Source organism: Rhinatrema bivittatum, chromosome 2 (genome assembly GCF_901001135.1).
Source record: "Rhinatrema bivittatum chromosome 2, aRhiBiv1.1, whole genome shotgun sequence".
NCBI lineage: Eukaryota > Metazoa > Chordata > Amphibia > Gymnophiona > Rhinatrematidae > Rhinatrema > Rhinatrema bivittatum.
Window position 1 is genome coordinate 39,680,280 of NC_042616.1, and position 15,439 is coordinate 39,695,718.

General features: G+C 45.2%; 1 protein-coding gene across 1 annotated transcript in view; it reads left to right on the top strand.

Annotated features, from left to right (window-relative positions):
* Positions 1–15,067, top strand: part of LOC115083882 (gastrula zinc finger protein XlCGF26.1-like) — a 32,119-nt gene extending 17,052 nt beyond the window's left edge. The window contains exons 3-4 of the mRNA XM_029587940.1: positions 50–169; positions 10,979–15,067. Of these exons, the coding sequence (XP_029443800.1) occupies positions 50–169; positions 10,979–12,357 (1,499 nt within the window). The 3' untranslated portion in view covers positions 12,358–15,067. The remainder of the gene's footprint in view (positions 1–49; positions 170–10,978) is intronic.
* Positions 15,068–15,439: the final 372 nt, after the last annotated feature.

Below are 15,439 nucleotides of genomic sequence, written 5' to 3' on the forward strand. Positions count from 1 at the left end.
GTCTAAGATCTTGAATTATGGGAAACCTAATTCACTGTTCTTACCCCAGGAACAGGCTCTCCGACTGTCACCCCTGATATTATCTCCCGCATTGAACGAGGGGAAGAGCCGTACATCAGGGACGAGCCGGGATCAGAGGAAAGAGGAACTGGGAGAAGAAGCTGCTCAGGTGAGTGCAGGAATAAGAGGGACCGGGGTAAAACTGCTGAGAGGAAGAGAGTGGAAGGAGCAGCTGGGAAGTGCAGAGACCCCTTCACAAGCTCCTCTGGTAGAACTGTGTGTCTATTCACCGTGACATAGGATGTCATGTTCCAATCCCAGACACACCCACCGCTCTCTAATCATCTGAACACCATAAGCTGGATCTGTCCCAGCCGGTGTAGAGCTGCTTTCCTCAGTATCAAGCTCCATTCTTTACAGTTTTACACAGGAAGAGACTTGACAGCCTCTCCGGATTCCTGGTCCAGGAAGTGTCCCATGGTGAGAAGGTCTGTGGGGGAGCCTGCAGTCCTGCTGTAAACTAAAAGTGCATAATATCCTACTTCCTTCTGTCAACTTGTAGGAAACAGACTTTTGTTTTCATTATGTAACCCTTGGGCTGCAACCCTCCATAAGGAGCCCCAGGGCCTCCCTTACTTGTAAAAGCTTTTGCTGTTTCAAAGTTTCCTGACCCTGTTGGTTTTGGGGGAGGGGGAAGCAGATTATCTCCAAAGCCCTGAGTGTTGTTCAACTTGTATGTAAACATTAAAGTCCTTGCTGACTGAAGGATTGAAAGCTGCTGGACAAGGTTCTTTTACAAGTCATTGCTTAATGCAGTCCATGTACACGTTTACATTTTCCAATAAATCTATGACTTTATGGTTCCAGTTACTTTATTCTGTTACTGATTTCAATTAATTATCTTATTCCTGATCCTTTCCAGTTCATGGGGGTAGTTTTAAAGCTTCTTCCTAGGATTTGGTGGATAGGGTGATTAAACCCGATTTACATGTGCTAAACTTTCAGTCCCATGTCTCATACCTTTGTCCAGTTGTTCAATCATTACACAGAAACGTCGGCAGAAAAGGGCCAAATGATCCACCCAGCCTGCCCAGCAAGCTCATGCCAGTATCCGCTGCGCTGTGCAGGTCACCCCCATGCTTATCAGTTTCCCAGACCATAAAAGTCAGGGCCCCTCGGATGTTGTTTGAATCCAATTTCCCTTAACCATTGCCGTGAAAGCAGAGAGTAATGTTGGAGTTGCATCAAAGTATCAGGCTTAGTGATTAAGGGTAGTAAGTGCCGCATCAGCAAGTTACCCCCCATGTTTATTTGTCCCCCAAACCGTAAAAGTCTGGGCCCCCGATGGTTGCTGTCTGAATCCAGTTCCCCTTTTCCCACTGCCGTTTGAAGCAGAAGTACTTCTTACTTCTCATCCATTCTCCTCACTCTCCTTGATGGTACCTGGAAGGTAAACCCTCACTCCTCACATCAGTATCCAGATGATATCGTAGTGGTTCTCACCAGATAGAGGAGCCATTGGTGTTCTGTAATGAATGGGAACGCATTCCTCACAGCACTTCCAAGAGCCCACTGGACCTCTGTGGTCGAGACACAATACAAACTCCTTGATGAAGTTACTGGTACTGAATTATTTTCCCCATCTAGCATCGTTGACAAAAAGGAAAACCAAAAACTTCCTTTATTCCAACTCAGAAACGGGACAAAAATGACATTCTTCAAAGTTGGGCAAAAGATGCCCGTCTCCTAGTTCTTACCTAGGTTTCACTCCTTGAAACCCAAGGGGCCTTTCCCCGTAAACCAAACAAATCAAGGAACAAGAACTGGGTCGTCTTGCTTCCTGAAAAGGCTAAACAGAAATCCACACTGCAAAATGGACTCCACCACTGCAGCCTCCCACGTGGGGAGCTAACGTACAACCAAACTATTACTTGTGTTCTCTCTGTGAAGATGGGTCCATCCTTTTAGGAGAGAACCGCTGGGATAGGTTCTCTGCAACACGTAACACAGTTTTATAAACCGTAAACAGCCAGAAATGATCTTCAGTTCGAGCCGTTGCTGTATGATCGTTAATAACAGAGATATACCCAGTTTACCGAACAAGACTAGTTCAACTTTTTAATTACCCTACTACTCCAATCCCCGTAGTACATGTGGGCTTGGCAACACGAATTCCAAGTCTTGGGGGAGCAATCTTCAATAAAAGCCAAATATTAATGTTATTCCAAAACCTTCCCACAGAACCATTATTGCTGACCCCTTGCTGCCACACCATTCATTGTCTTCTCTGGAGATTTAGAAACATGATGATGGCAGGAAAAGTCCATATGGCTTATCTAGTCTGCACATCCACCCAACCAATTTAGCTTTGCAATTCCCATCATGCCATCAGAGATCCTCTGTATTTATCCCATGCTTTCTTGAATTCAGATAACAGTTTTTATCTCCGCTGGGAGTCCACTACGCTCTCGGCAAAGAAATATTTCTTAAGATTACTCCTGACTCTCCTCTCTTTCACCTTCATCCCATGACCCCTGGTTAAAGAGCCTCCTTTCCATGGAAATCTTTGAGATATTTAAATGTCTCTATCTCCCCTTTCCTCCATGGTGTCCCCATTTAGATCTTTGTCTGTCCCTGTGTGACCATTTTAGCAGCCTTGCTGTGGCCCAGTTCCAGATGGGTCAAGTTCTTATGAAGGTGCAGTCCCCAGAATTGTACACAGTATTCCAAGTGAAGTCTCACTAGAGAGGTGGATGCCTGGAATGCTCTCCCAGCATTGGTGGTGAAGGTGACGTATACAGGGGCAAAATCACCTCCTTTTTTTTTTTTCTGCTGACCATTCCGCTCCCTATGCAGCAAAGCATCTTTCTGACTATTGCTGACCCTTTATCCACCTGTTTGACCACCTTAAGATCATCAGATACGATCAACCCTAGATCCTGCGCTTCTTTTGTGCTTAAAAGAATTTCACCCCTAATACTCTACCTCTCCCTTGGGTTTTTGCAACCTAAATGCATTACTCTGCATTTTTTAGTATTAAATCTTAGCCGCCAGACCCTAGACCATTCCTCAAGTTTTGCTAGATCCCTCCTAATATTTTCCACACCTTCCTGGCTCTCTGTTGCAGATTTTGGTATTATTGGCAAACCTTTCCTGACAATTCTTTGGCTATGTCAACCATAAATTAAAAAAAAAATCACAGTGGAGGGTCTCGTCCGAGTCCATGATTCGAGAGTTAACTCGTGCAGTGTCTGCAGCCATAATGGATCATTTACAAAAACTCCAGTCATCTGTGGATGAACTGCGAGACAAAAGTGGATGATTTCAGTACTTCAGTTATTACTCTGACTCCATCAGTATTGTGCTCATGAAGAGCATTTGGAAGCATTAACAACCACGGTAGACCAGCTGCGCACTAAAAATGATATTTGGAAAGCAAAGATTCCACGGATGCCCGCACTGCTACCCCCCGCGGTGCCGGATGCACAGGGCCCCGTCCGGGTGCGAGTGGTCCCGGGGGCCCCGCTCCCTCCGGATCCGCCACAGCCTCCCGTGGATCCCCCTTCAGGATCCTGATGAGGATTTTTCTACTCAGGCCCCCCTGCTCGAGGGCGATGATCCCCGCATACTCCATCTATTTCAGCAGGAAGAGCTGGAGCCCCTCATCCCTTTCATTCTACAGAAATTGAGGATTGATGCTCCCCCGGAGGATACGGTGTCGGCCATGATGCTGGCTAACACGGACCCGGGCCTGGCTGGACTTAGAGCGCTCCCGCGCACGTTTCCCTTCCATCCCATGCATAAGTTACTTCTTTTATGGGAATGGGAAGCTCCAGAGAGAGGTCTACGAGTCGGGAGAGCTATGGATAAGCTCTACCCACTCCCAGAAGATTGCCTGGACATACTGAAGATTCCCAAAGTGGATTCTTCTGTCTCTGCGGTCACCAAGCATACCACGATCCCAGTGGTGGGCGCTACAGCTTTGAAGAATCTTCAAGACCGCAAGCTCGAGTTTTTTCTTAAGCGGATCTTTGAGGTCTTAGCTTTAGGTGTCTGGGCGACAATCTGCAGCAGTCTCATGCAGCGGGCAAGCCATAGGTGGGTTCAGCAATTACTCAGCACCCAGGACCTCCCATCTGCAGAGGCAGAGCAGGCGGAACGCTTAGAAGGCGCCATTGCATATGGCGCGGATGCCCTGTATGACTTGCTTCGCATACAGGCAAGGCAATGGTTTCCGCAGTTTTGGCCAGACACCTCCTCCGGCTGCACAACTGGTCCGCGGACTCTTCGTCCAAGGCTCAGCTGGGCATACTTCCTTTTAAGGGCAAGTTGCTTTTTGGAGAGGACCTGGAACAACTTATTAAATCCTTGGGCGAAAACAAGGTCCATAAGCTGCTGGAGGACCACCCTAAACAGTCTAAGTCTTTCTTCCCGACGTGTACCCGCTTTCGGGGACAACGCTAGTACAACAACAGGGTGCAAGGTTCCTTTCCCAGAGGAGGCACCTCCAGGTCCCAATCATGGTCTCATTCCTTTTGGGGCTGTCGTGCCTTCCAAGATGGTAATCAGCAACACCCGTCCGCCAAGTCCGCTCCCCAATGAGATCCAGCCAGTCCATTCCTCCGCTCGAAACTTAGGTGGGCGTCTTTCTCTGTTTCGCGAGGAATGGGCCAAAATCACGTCCGATCAATGGATCCTCGAGGTGATAGAAAATGGTTACGCATTAGAATTTGCCCGGGACCTACCGGATCTTCATCTCGTCACTCCTTGCGGTCCACTAAAGAGGCCTGTGGTTTGTCAAACCCTAGCCAGGCTCCAGGAACTTGGGGCGATAATCCCGGTACCAGTGCAGGAACAAGGCGCCGGCCAGTATTCCATTTACTTCGTCGTGCCCAAGAAGGACAGTGCCTTCCGTCCAATCCTGGACTTCAAGCGAGTTAACCGAGCTCTCAGGGTACCCCATTTTCAAATGGAGACCCTGAGGGCGGTGATAGTGGCGGTCCGTCCAGGCAATATCTGGCCTCCCTCGACTTGACAGAGGCTTACCTTCACATACCGATTCGACGAGAGCATCAGAAGTATGTCCGATTCCACATCCTGAACCAACACTTCCAGTTCCGGGCTCTACCCTTTGGCCTTGCCACCGCTCCCCGCACTTTTACCAAGATCATGGTGGTAGTGGCGGCTGCACTCCGCCAAGAAGGAATGTTAGTCCACCCTTATCTGGATGACTGGCTCATGGGGGCCAAGTCGTCAGCTCTTTGCGGTTGGGTGGTCGAAAGGGTCCTTGCTCTCCTCACTTCGCTCGGCTGGATAATCAACTTCCCCAAAAGCAATCTCCAGCCCTCCCAGGTTCTGGAATTCCTGGGAGCTCGCTTCGATACCCGGATCGGAAAAGTATTTCTCCAAGACGTTCGGGCGCTCAAGCTCACCGATCAAGTGCGCAGCTTTATTTCCCTGCCGCTTCCCACGGCGTGGTATTACCTGCAGGTTCTGGGGATCATGGCCTCCACTATCGACCTGGTCCCCTGGGCTTTTGCGCATATGTGTCCATTACAGAGAGCGTTATTATCCCGCTGGGAGCCAGTGTCCGAGCAGTTCCAGGAAATCCTACCTCTTTCTGACTCTACCATTGCAGACATACAATGGTGGCTGTCACTGGCGCATCTCCTGAAGGGGATGCCCCTACTGACTCCCTCGAGGGTCATAGTCAGGACGGATGCCAGTCTCTCCGGGTGGGGAGCGGTCTGTCAATCTCAAACGACACAAGGACACTGGTCCCCAGTCCAGTCCCATTGGCACATCAGTTGTCTGGAAGCTTGTGCGGTGCACCTGGCTCTCAAGGATTTTCCTCCCGCTAATCCGCCACAAGGCGGTACGCGTTCTCTTGGACAGTTCCACCACGGTGGCCTATATCAATTGTATGGGGGGTACCCTAAGTTACCTGGTGGCGCTGGAAGCCAGCAAGCTCTTCGCTTGGGCGGAGAGGCACTTGGATCGTCTGGCTGCCTCCCACATAGCAGGCAAGGAGAATGTTCAAGCCGACTTCCTCAGCCGACAACTTCTCGATCCCGGCGAGTGGGAGTTGTCCGAAGAGGCGATGGATTTGATTGTTTGCAGGTGGGCCCCCCTCACCTGGACCTGATGGCAACTCTGTCCAACACCAAGGCTCCCAGATTCTTCAGCCGCTAGAGGGAGCATTGCTCGGAGGGAGTGGATGCTCTGGCCCTCCCTTGGCCTCCCGACATTCTCCTCTATGTGTTTCCGCCTTGGCCACTAGTGGGAAAAATTCTCAGGAGAATAGAGCTTCACCGGGGTCCGGTCATTCTCGTGGCCCCCGAGTGGCCTCGCAGGCCGTGGTTCGCGGATCTGGTAAATCTGGCGATGGACGGTCCTCTTCGCCTCGGCCATCTCCCCCGTCTTCTTCGGCAGGGTCCCATATATTTCAATCAGGCAGATCGCTTCTGTCTAGCGGCATGGCGTTTGAACAGTGAAGATTGAGGAGAAAGGGTTATAAAGAAGAGGTTATCTCCACTTTGCTCCGGGTTCTTAAGCAGTCTATGTCCCTGGCCTATGTCCGTGTCTGGAAAATTTTTGAGAATGCCTGCGCAGAATTGGGTGTCTCGGCTCGTTCCCCTTCGATTTCTATGATTCTCACTTTCCTTCAGCGGGGTCTCTCCAAGGGTCTTTCCGTCAGCTCTTTGCACGTCCAGGTTTCCGCCCTCGGTTCCTTCCTGGGCACCATCGAGGGTCATGCGGTGGCCTCTCACCCAGATGTCGTCCTACTCCTCAGGGCCACTAAGAACTTGAGGCCGCCCGTCCGGGCCACTTGTCCTTCGTGGAGCCTAAATTTGGTCCTCCAGTTTCTTTGTGCGGCTCCTTTCGAACCTCTCCATCAGGCTACTCTCAAGGACTTGACGCTCAAGACTGTCTTCCTGGTTGCCATTTGCTCTGTTAGAAGAGTGTCAGAGATTCAAGCTCTGTCCTGTAGAGAGCCTTTTCTGCGATTCTCTGATTCAGGTGTCTCTCTCAAAACCGTACCTTCCTTCTTGCCGAAGTTTGTTTCCTCGTTTCACGTCAATCAGTCGGTGGATCTCCCCGCGTTTTCTCTGAGGATATAGCGGGGTCAGGTGGCAGTGACCTTCGCCGACTGGATGTTAAACACGTCTTACTGCGTTACCTTCAGGTTACCAATGGCTTCCGGGTCTCGGATCATCTTTTTGTTCTGTGGAGTGGTCCTAATAGGGACAACCAAGCTTCTAAGACTACGATCGCTCGGTGGTTGAAGGAGGCGATTTCTTCAGCCTATATATGTAAAGGCCGGGCAGTTCCTGAGGGCTTGAAGGCTCATTCCTTGCGTTCTCAGGCTACTTCTTGGGCAGAGAGTCAATCGGTCTCTCCGCAGGAAATATGCAGGGCAGTTACGTGGAAATCCTTGCATACCTTTGCTCGACATTACTGCCTTGATGTACAGGCGCCAGTGTTTGGTTCCTTCAATTGGCAGGTACTTCGAGCGGGACTGTCTCGGCCCCACCCTTTGTAGGGAAGCTCTGGTACATCCCATGGTCTGGACTGATCTGGGTATGTACAGGGAAAGGAAAATGAGTTCTTACCTGTTAATTTTCATTCCTGTAGTACCATGGATCAGTCCAGATTCCCTCCTGTGTTCTGTCCGCTCGAACTCTTTCCTGGTTTTTCCTTCTTATAGGAGTATTTTTGTGTCTCTGCATGGCTCTCTTGGATTCTCATTACAGGCATCGGAAGCATCTTTTACGATGATCTGGGGTAGTCATGCAAGAGCGATTAATCACACAGTTCATTCAATTGTTTGCTTGTTCTAACAACTTAATAGTTATCTTGCTACTTGCTTGGCCTTATGCCTTTTGCTGCTTTGACAATGGTTATACTGAAGGGCTGCAGGGTAGGCTCTGTCCTGATATAGGATACCCTTTCAGTTTTGGTCTGTCTCCATCTGCTGGACAGGAGGCTCAACCCATGGTCTGGACTGATCCGTGGAACAACAGGAACGAAAATTAACAGGTAAGAACTAATTTTCCTTTTGTGCATACCAATGAAGCAGGATTTATTTAAATGTATTAGTTCCCCGACACGGCTGTATCTGCCTGACATGCACAAGAAATATATGTCTACCTGACAACTAGGGGGATCAAAAGATAGGATTGGCCAGAATGAAAACCTCTGAGGATTGTATCTGATAGAGCTAGTAAAAGAGATTCAGTACTAAAGAACTTACAAAAACCAAATTGAGAAAGAAAGAGAATATTATTAATCTTTAAATAATCTGCTAGTTGTTTCTGGACTATTTTTTCAGTTGTCTTTGCCAAGAAGGGAAGATTAGAAATAGGTCTAAAGTTGTTAAAATTAGTAACATCAGATTTATTGTGTTTAAGGATGGGTTTAACAATGGCAAATTTTAAAGCACTTGGGACTTTCCCTTCTGTTAGGGATAGATTAACTATCCTTGTGATAGATGGAACGATGAGGTTGAGAACTAGTTTGAAATATTTAACAGAAAGAGAGTACAAATGGGTGAACTGGTATCTCCCCAACATCCTCATTAGTAAACACGGAGGCAAAGAATTCATTTAATCTTTCTGCAATGGCCTTATCTTCCCTAAGAGCCCCTTTAACCCCTCTGTCATCTAATGGTCCAACCGACTCCCTCACAGGTTTCTTGCTTTGGATATATTTAAAAAAGTTTTTATTATGAGTTTTTGCCTCTATGGCCAACTTCATTTCAGATTCTCTCTTCGCCTGTCTTATCAATGTTTTACACTTACCTTGACAATGCTTATGTTTTATCCTATTTTCTTCAGATGGATCCTTCTTCCAATTTTTGAAGGATATTTTTTTAGCTAAAATAGCCTCTTTCACCTCACCTTTTAACCATGACGGTAATCGTTTTGCCTTCCTTCCACCTTTCTTAATATGTGGAATACATCTGGACTGCGCCTCTAGGATTGTATTTTTAAACAATGGCCATGCCTGTTGAATACTTTTAACCTTTGCAATTGCACCTTTCAGTTTTTTTTTCTAACTATTTTCCTCATTTTATCAAAGTTTCCCTTTTGAAGGTTTAGTGTTAGAGCTGTAGATTTACTTATTGTCTCCTTCCAGTTATTAGTTTAAATTTGATCATCTTATGCCAAGATGGCCACTGTTGGGGCCATCTTGGCATAAGATGGCCCCAACAGTGGCCATCTTATGCCACTGGAGGTGGCCCCACCACAAATCCTGCGTTCCACTTATCCTTATCCAGTCCCTGTCTCCAGCCCAGGCCTTGCCTGGGTCTTGTCCTGTCCTGCCATGTCTCCAGCCCTGATACAGACCAAAAAATCTCGCTCTGCAAAAGCAATATACTCCTGTTATTTCAAAAAAGAGTACTTTTTATAGAACAGACCTCATAAACAAGGGCACCCAGCCTAAACCGTGTTTCCCTGGTGCCTGTTTTGTTCATATAAAATATGTAGTGCCATATGATCTATAATCATCAGTCTTGAAAGAATATGATTTCTACTAGATCCTTGGTTATATATATTTTTTTTTAATTGCAAGTAAAACAAGTCCTTTTTCAAAAGGTATGCAAAGCAGACAAACCCCTTATCTTAAGGATTGATGAACTCAAAGCTTCAAAAGTGCAGTCTCATCTGCAGCCCAGTGCTGCAGCATTTTGAAGATACTTGTCTTCGTCAGGGGCTGGTTTAACCATAACTGTTGTAATGCAGAAGTCTATTGGCTGTCAACGTTCAAAACGTGTCCGTCAATGTTCAAAACGTGTCCGACTGATAAAAGTGCTACCACATATTGATCTGCGAGCCACAGGCTTTCCGTGGTGAAGGTTGTGCAAAAGTTCCCTATTTTTGTGATGAAGTTCCTGCAGTCTCAAGGACTGTATGTGGTAATGAACTTGCAGGTACACAAGAAAGTGTTTGATCCTTTTGGAAAAGGAAATCATCTGAGTGTCTTCAGTTAAGCACTGTGAGATTACCTGGAACTTCTTATCAGACTACACAGTAAATATGATGGACTGATTTCCAGGCAAAGCATGTTTTGTTGCCTTGTATAGGAAGGAAACGTGATGTCTTATAATCCAATTGTAAGCTCTTGCACACTCAGTGCCATGTCTTTAACATCGGGGCCACCCACACACTATTTTGAATATGAATAGGCAGCGCTAGGGGATTACTGTATAGAACGAACCTAAGGTCCAGTGGTTGGAACAAATCTTGTTCCAACCTCCAGGGGGTATTATAGTAACTGGTGCCCAAAATGCAGTCTCCCACATGTCTGAGATACAAACTAAATTATATGTCCTTAAATTCATTAGGCCCATCCTGCCTTTATTCCATTTCCTCATTAGTGTGGCCAAAGCAATGTGTGACCTCTTAACAAATCAAGATAATGAGAATTCTTGGTGCCAGGACCAGGCCATTAACCAAGCTCAGGCATCAGGTCTAATCTTCTTGTCAGGCCTTAGTGACAGGACCAGGCTTTGGGCCTAAGTCTTGGTGACAGGACCAGGACTTGGGCCGGGAACCTGCACCAAAGCCAGAGGCCCTTTTAATTTTTTTGTGTATCAAAGGGGTTTTTTTTGTTTATTTGGGGGTGTTTTGTTGTTTATATTTTTTTGGTTTGGTAAACAATGTGAAGCCAAAAAAAAAAAAAAAAATCAAATGATTCAAATCATGATAACCTCCCTCCCTTGGCCCCCTGAAAACTTAAAAAAAAATGTTGGGACTGAAATCCTTACTAATCATAGTAAAATGATATGTCCTAGAAAACATTGGGTTGGTCTTACCTAGTCTCTAATGGGAAACTTTCCTTGTTATTAACTGAAAATGTTTCATTCCCTGCTGGGTCTGACATAGGAGGCCTTCACTCACAGAGAGGATAGGGGGATCCTCCATTCGATGTCTAACATATGTTCTGTCTTTTTTTTTTTTTTAATCTTATCCAGAACCTGATGTGTCCATGAAAAAAAATATGAAGACACATCATTGCAAACTCAGTGAGAATCCAGAAAGGAGCAAGATGTTATCAGAAAAAGACCGAGATGATAATCCTTCTATTTCTGAGTGGGGAAGAAAATGCAGAAATCAATTCACCTCAGAGATGACACAAAGAAATTCAACAAGAGACTCTGCAGAGAATTCTCTTATGAGTAAGCAAAGTGTCAGTAATATCGCACACGCAAAGGAAGAGCAGACAAACCAAACAACAAATCAAGGATGTTTGTGTGGTATATGTGAGATATTCTTCAAGGATCCTGTCGATCTGAAATCACAGCAGAGATCTTACACTGAAGAGCAACCATCTACATGTACAGGCTATGGGAAAACCTTCGTTCAAAAGGAAAAGCTACAAGAACAAGAGAAAATCCATACAGGTGCAAGGCCATGTGCATGTATTAATCACAAGAATAGTTTCACTAGGAAGGAACATCAAGTAAAAAAACAGAAAAATCACAGAGGTGAAATACTATTTTCATGCAGTGAGTGTGATAAAAGCTTTAGGAATAGCTCACATCTCAGAAGGCACCAGACAATCCACACTGGTGAGAGACCGTTTTTGTGTACAGAGTGTGGTAAAAGCTTTAATGTGAAGGAAAAACTGACAATACACCAGAAAATTCACTCTGGTGAGAAACCTTATTCATGTACTGAGTGTGATAAATGTTTCTTATATAAGGCTACTCTCATGCAGCATCAGCGAATCCACACAGGAGAGAAACCCTTTTCATGTACCAAGTGTGATAAATGCTTCACATATAAGACAAACTTAACAAAACACCAGAAAGTACACATTAGTGAGAGGCAATTTCCATGTACTTATTGTGATCAAAGCTTCAACGTAAACAGAAAATTGACTAGTCACCTGAAGACCCATAATGATGGGAAATCATTTTCATGTGCTGCATGTAACAAAAGATTCCCTGATAAGAGGAGACTTGTCATGCACCAGAGAATCCACACTGGAGAGAAACCATTTTCTTGTACTGAGTGCAGTAAGGGTTTCCATGATAAGTGGGCCCTAATTGTACACCAGCGAGTACACACCGGTGAGAAACCTTTTTCTTGTACTGAATGTGGTGACAACTTCCGTTGGAAAAAAAGCCTCACACATCATTATAGAATCCACACTGGTGAGAGTCGCTTTTCATGTACTGAGTGCAGTAAGATCTTCCGTGATAGGTGGAATCTCAAGATGCACCAGAGAGTTCACACTGGTGAGAAACCATTTTCATGTACTGAGTGCAGTAAATGTTTCCGTGATCAGAGGGCCCTCTCAAGGCACCAGAGAATTCACACTAGCGAGAAACCATTTTCATATACTTAGTGAAGTAAAAACGTCCATGATAGGAGCAGCTTTATAGTGCACCAGAGAATTCACCCTGGAGAAAAAAAACCTTTTCCTTTACTGAATATGGTGAGAGCTTCGCTTGGAAGGTAAGGCTCATAGAACAGTATAAAATCCACACTGACTGAAGACTGTAGCATAAAAGATCTTGAAAAAGAAGGCATATACAAATATCTAAGGGTAGATGAAGGTACATCAATTCAACACAAGTTACTGAGAGAAAAGACCAGAAAGGAATACTATAAAAGATTGAAATTGGTTTTGAAAATCACCCTAAAATACAAAATAAGATACAAGTTATCAATCACCTTTCAATTCCCGCACTCTTCTAGAGTTTTGGAATAGTAGTCTAGTCTGATAAAGATCTTAGCTCGGTGTAAGAACAAGCAAACAAGTGTATGCCGACATTGTACATTCCAAGAGCTAAAGAGAGTATGGGACTTATAGACATAGATTATACATATAGAACTGCTCTTATAGACCTTCAAGCATACCCAACAGCATAAACAGATCCCTATACTCTAAGAGTTCTGAAGTACAAAAGTAAATAGTATAAAATTGGTCTTTATCCGTAAGCTTGGATGATCAGTTTGATGAGTGGAAGGAATAATTGAGAATCCTCTAGCATATGAGGGGAAATAAGCAATGGAATTTGCAAAACAAGAAAAAAAAACTCTTTAAAGAATCCAACCAGAAAACAAGGACAATCAACTGGCAAGAACACATACATAGTGGGAAATACAGAGAGTTGCTTTAAAAACCCCTCGTGAATGAAAACCTGACTCAGAAATGGTTAAGGAGAAGATTTCCAGTTATGAGCTGATCAAAGTGGCTGCACACAGCTGAGCTCCCGCCGGGAAGACATTTATTTGTGCTATTATCCAGCTATTTAGACCACAGAGTTGTAGAATGTCAAAGACTAAAGATTCCAGTCAAAGTTATGTACTGGGCTTGTGGGCTGAACACAATGCCAAAATGAGGAAAGCGAACAAAACAAAAGAGTCTGTGATCGCGGTTGATACTGATGACATGGCCGATAGCTGGTCTTCGGAGGAGGAACAGGAAGACCGCATGGAGGAGTATGTGGGCGGTAAGGGCCATGTCTCACAACTATTAGAGTTCTTCGCTGCTAAAATAACGGCCTGTTTAGATAACCGGATGGGTATCGTGGTCAAAAAAATAGCACAACTAGTAGAATCTGTGAAAGAATATTCTACATGACTCGAAGTAAAGACTTGAGTATCTGATTTAGAGGATTCCTTAACCTCATTTCAGACTAAGCTGGATAAGCTGGACTGGTCACAAGTTTTGGCATAACAATCTATATGTTATCGGATTGCCAGAGAAGTCAGAGGGGAACAACCTGGTTGAGTTTGCTGTAGAGTGGCTGCCGATGTTGCTAGGCCTAGAATGTAAAAATGGCTGTTTGTAAAATAGACCATCCCGACAGGTCTTTGACTATAGCGCCTGCGATGCAGAGACAAACTACATGCCCTCATCATTCGACTGCACCGTTTTTCAAGATAAGCAGCAAATTCTCAACGCAGCACAAAGAGCAGGTTCTTTGCAACATCAAGAAGCTAATATTATGATCTTTCAGGACTACTCCATAGAAGTGTAAGGCAGCAGCAAATGTGTGGAAACGTGAAAAAAGAGCTGTGTTGAATAGAGGTGCGATTAAGCTACGATGTTCCTGGCCAGGCTGTGCATCACATTTCATAATAAAACTAAAATATGTGCCAGGGTGAAGGAGATGGAGAACTTCTTAGAGGAGTGCAAAAAGGAGCCTTAAAATTACGTGGAGGAGGTTAATATGGTCAACCGTATCCCAGTGGGGGATGGCAAAGTTGGTTTTCTTTATAATGTTGGAAGTCTTTGGTATGAATGACTGTTAGTTTGAGGGGTGCATAGATTGGACAGCAGTAAGTAGGGACAATTTTACCTTTTTGTTTATTTGTGCTATTATTTTTGCCACATTATGCATTTGCCTTGGCGAGCCGGCTGGCAGTGTTGAAGATATGTTTGGACTGTCTCCATGCTAGCCGGGAACAAAGTGCTTTGAGAACAAGCGGGCGGATGGGCGATTCATTCCTCCAACGCTTATATTGCGCTTCTCCACTGCAATATCACAATGCTGATACAGTGCCTCTGCGTGCTAAAACGTTTGCCTTTGCTGCACCTTTATGTGTCTACAGTCTTGCTGTGTGGAAGGGGAACTGCAGCTTTTCACTTTTACCAAATGGTACAGGCTACTCCTTTGATGAATAGTAATTTTGCAATATTAGAATGGAATCTGATGTGTTATTTCCGTCTATTCACCACACTGAATTGTTTTTCAAGCATTTTTCGTGGCGTAACTGAACAGGTCTATTAATTGGTTTGTTTTTCGACACCAAGCTACAGAACTCTATGCAGCTATTCAGTTACGCTCCCCTGCAGTCTGGGATTCGCTGGGATGGAGAGGATTGCCTCATACCTGTTTGGTTGAATTCACAATTATATTTTGGAGACTGGGACATTTTTTTCCTCGCCACTCAGAATTGTATTTATATTTTTCTTATTTTCTTATTTTATTTTTGTTTAAGGACTGCTCTCTAGGATGTGCCTTGAAAATTGCTTATTGCTCTGTGACATTTTGGGGTATAAGGAAGATAAGGGTAGAGGGGGGGTTTTGGGAATTGTGGAGAGGGTTGAGACCTGCTCCTGGGTCCTGCGTTTTCTCCCACCCAGAGCTGAGCAGGCCCGTTATGGAGGGCTGGGGGGGGGGGGGGGTTTGAGAGGGAAAGGGGAGAGTTTGAATCGGGTTTGCTCTTAGTGTGGTTAGGTAATTCTGCGTCTTTTTGGGGAGGGAAGATAAGGTTGCATATGGGGGTTTTGTAGTTTTGGGAGGGCTGATGTTCAAATAGGGTTGGTTGGTTGGGGGTAAAAGGCATGCTGAGGCAGGGGTAGAGTTTACTTTCAGTCTTACAAAATTATATTTTTTTGCAGTTTGGCAGAGGTGTGAGTAAAATGCTATCAATGACAAAATATAGAGATATGATGCGTCTCCCTCAATCGGGCC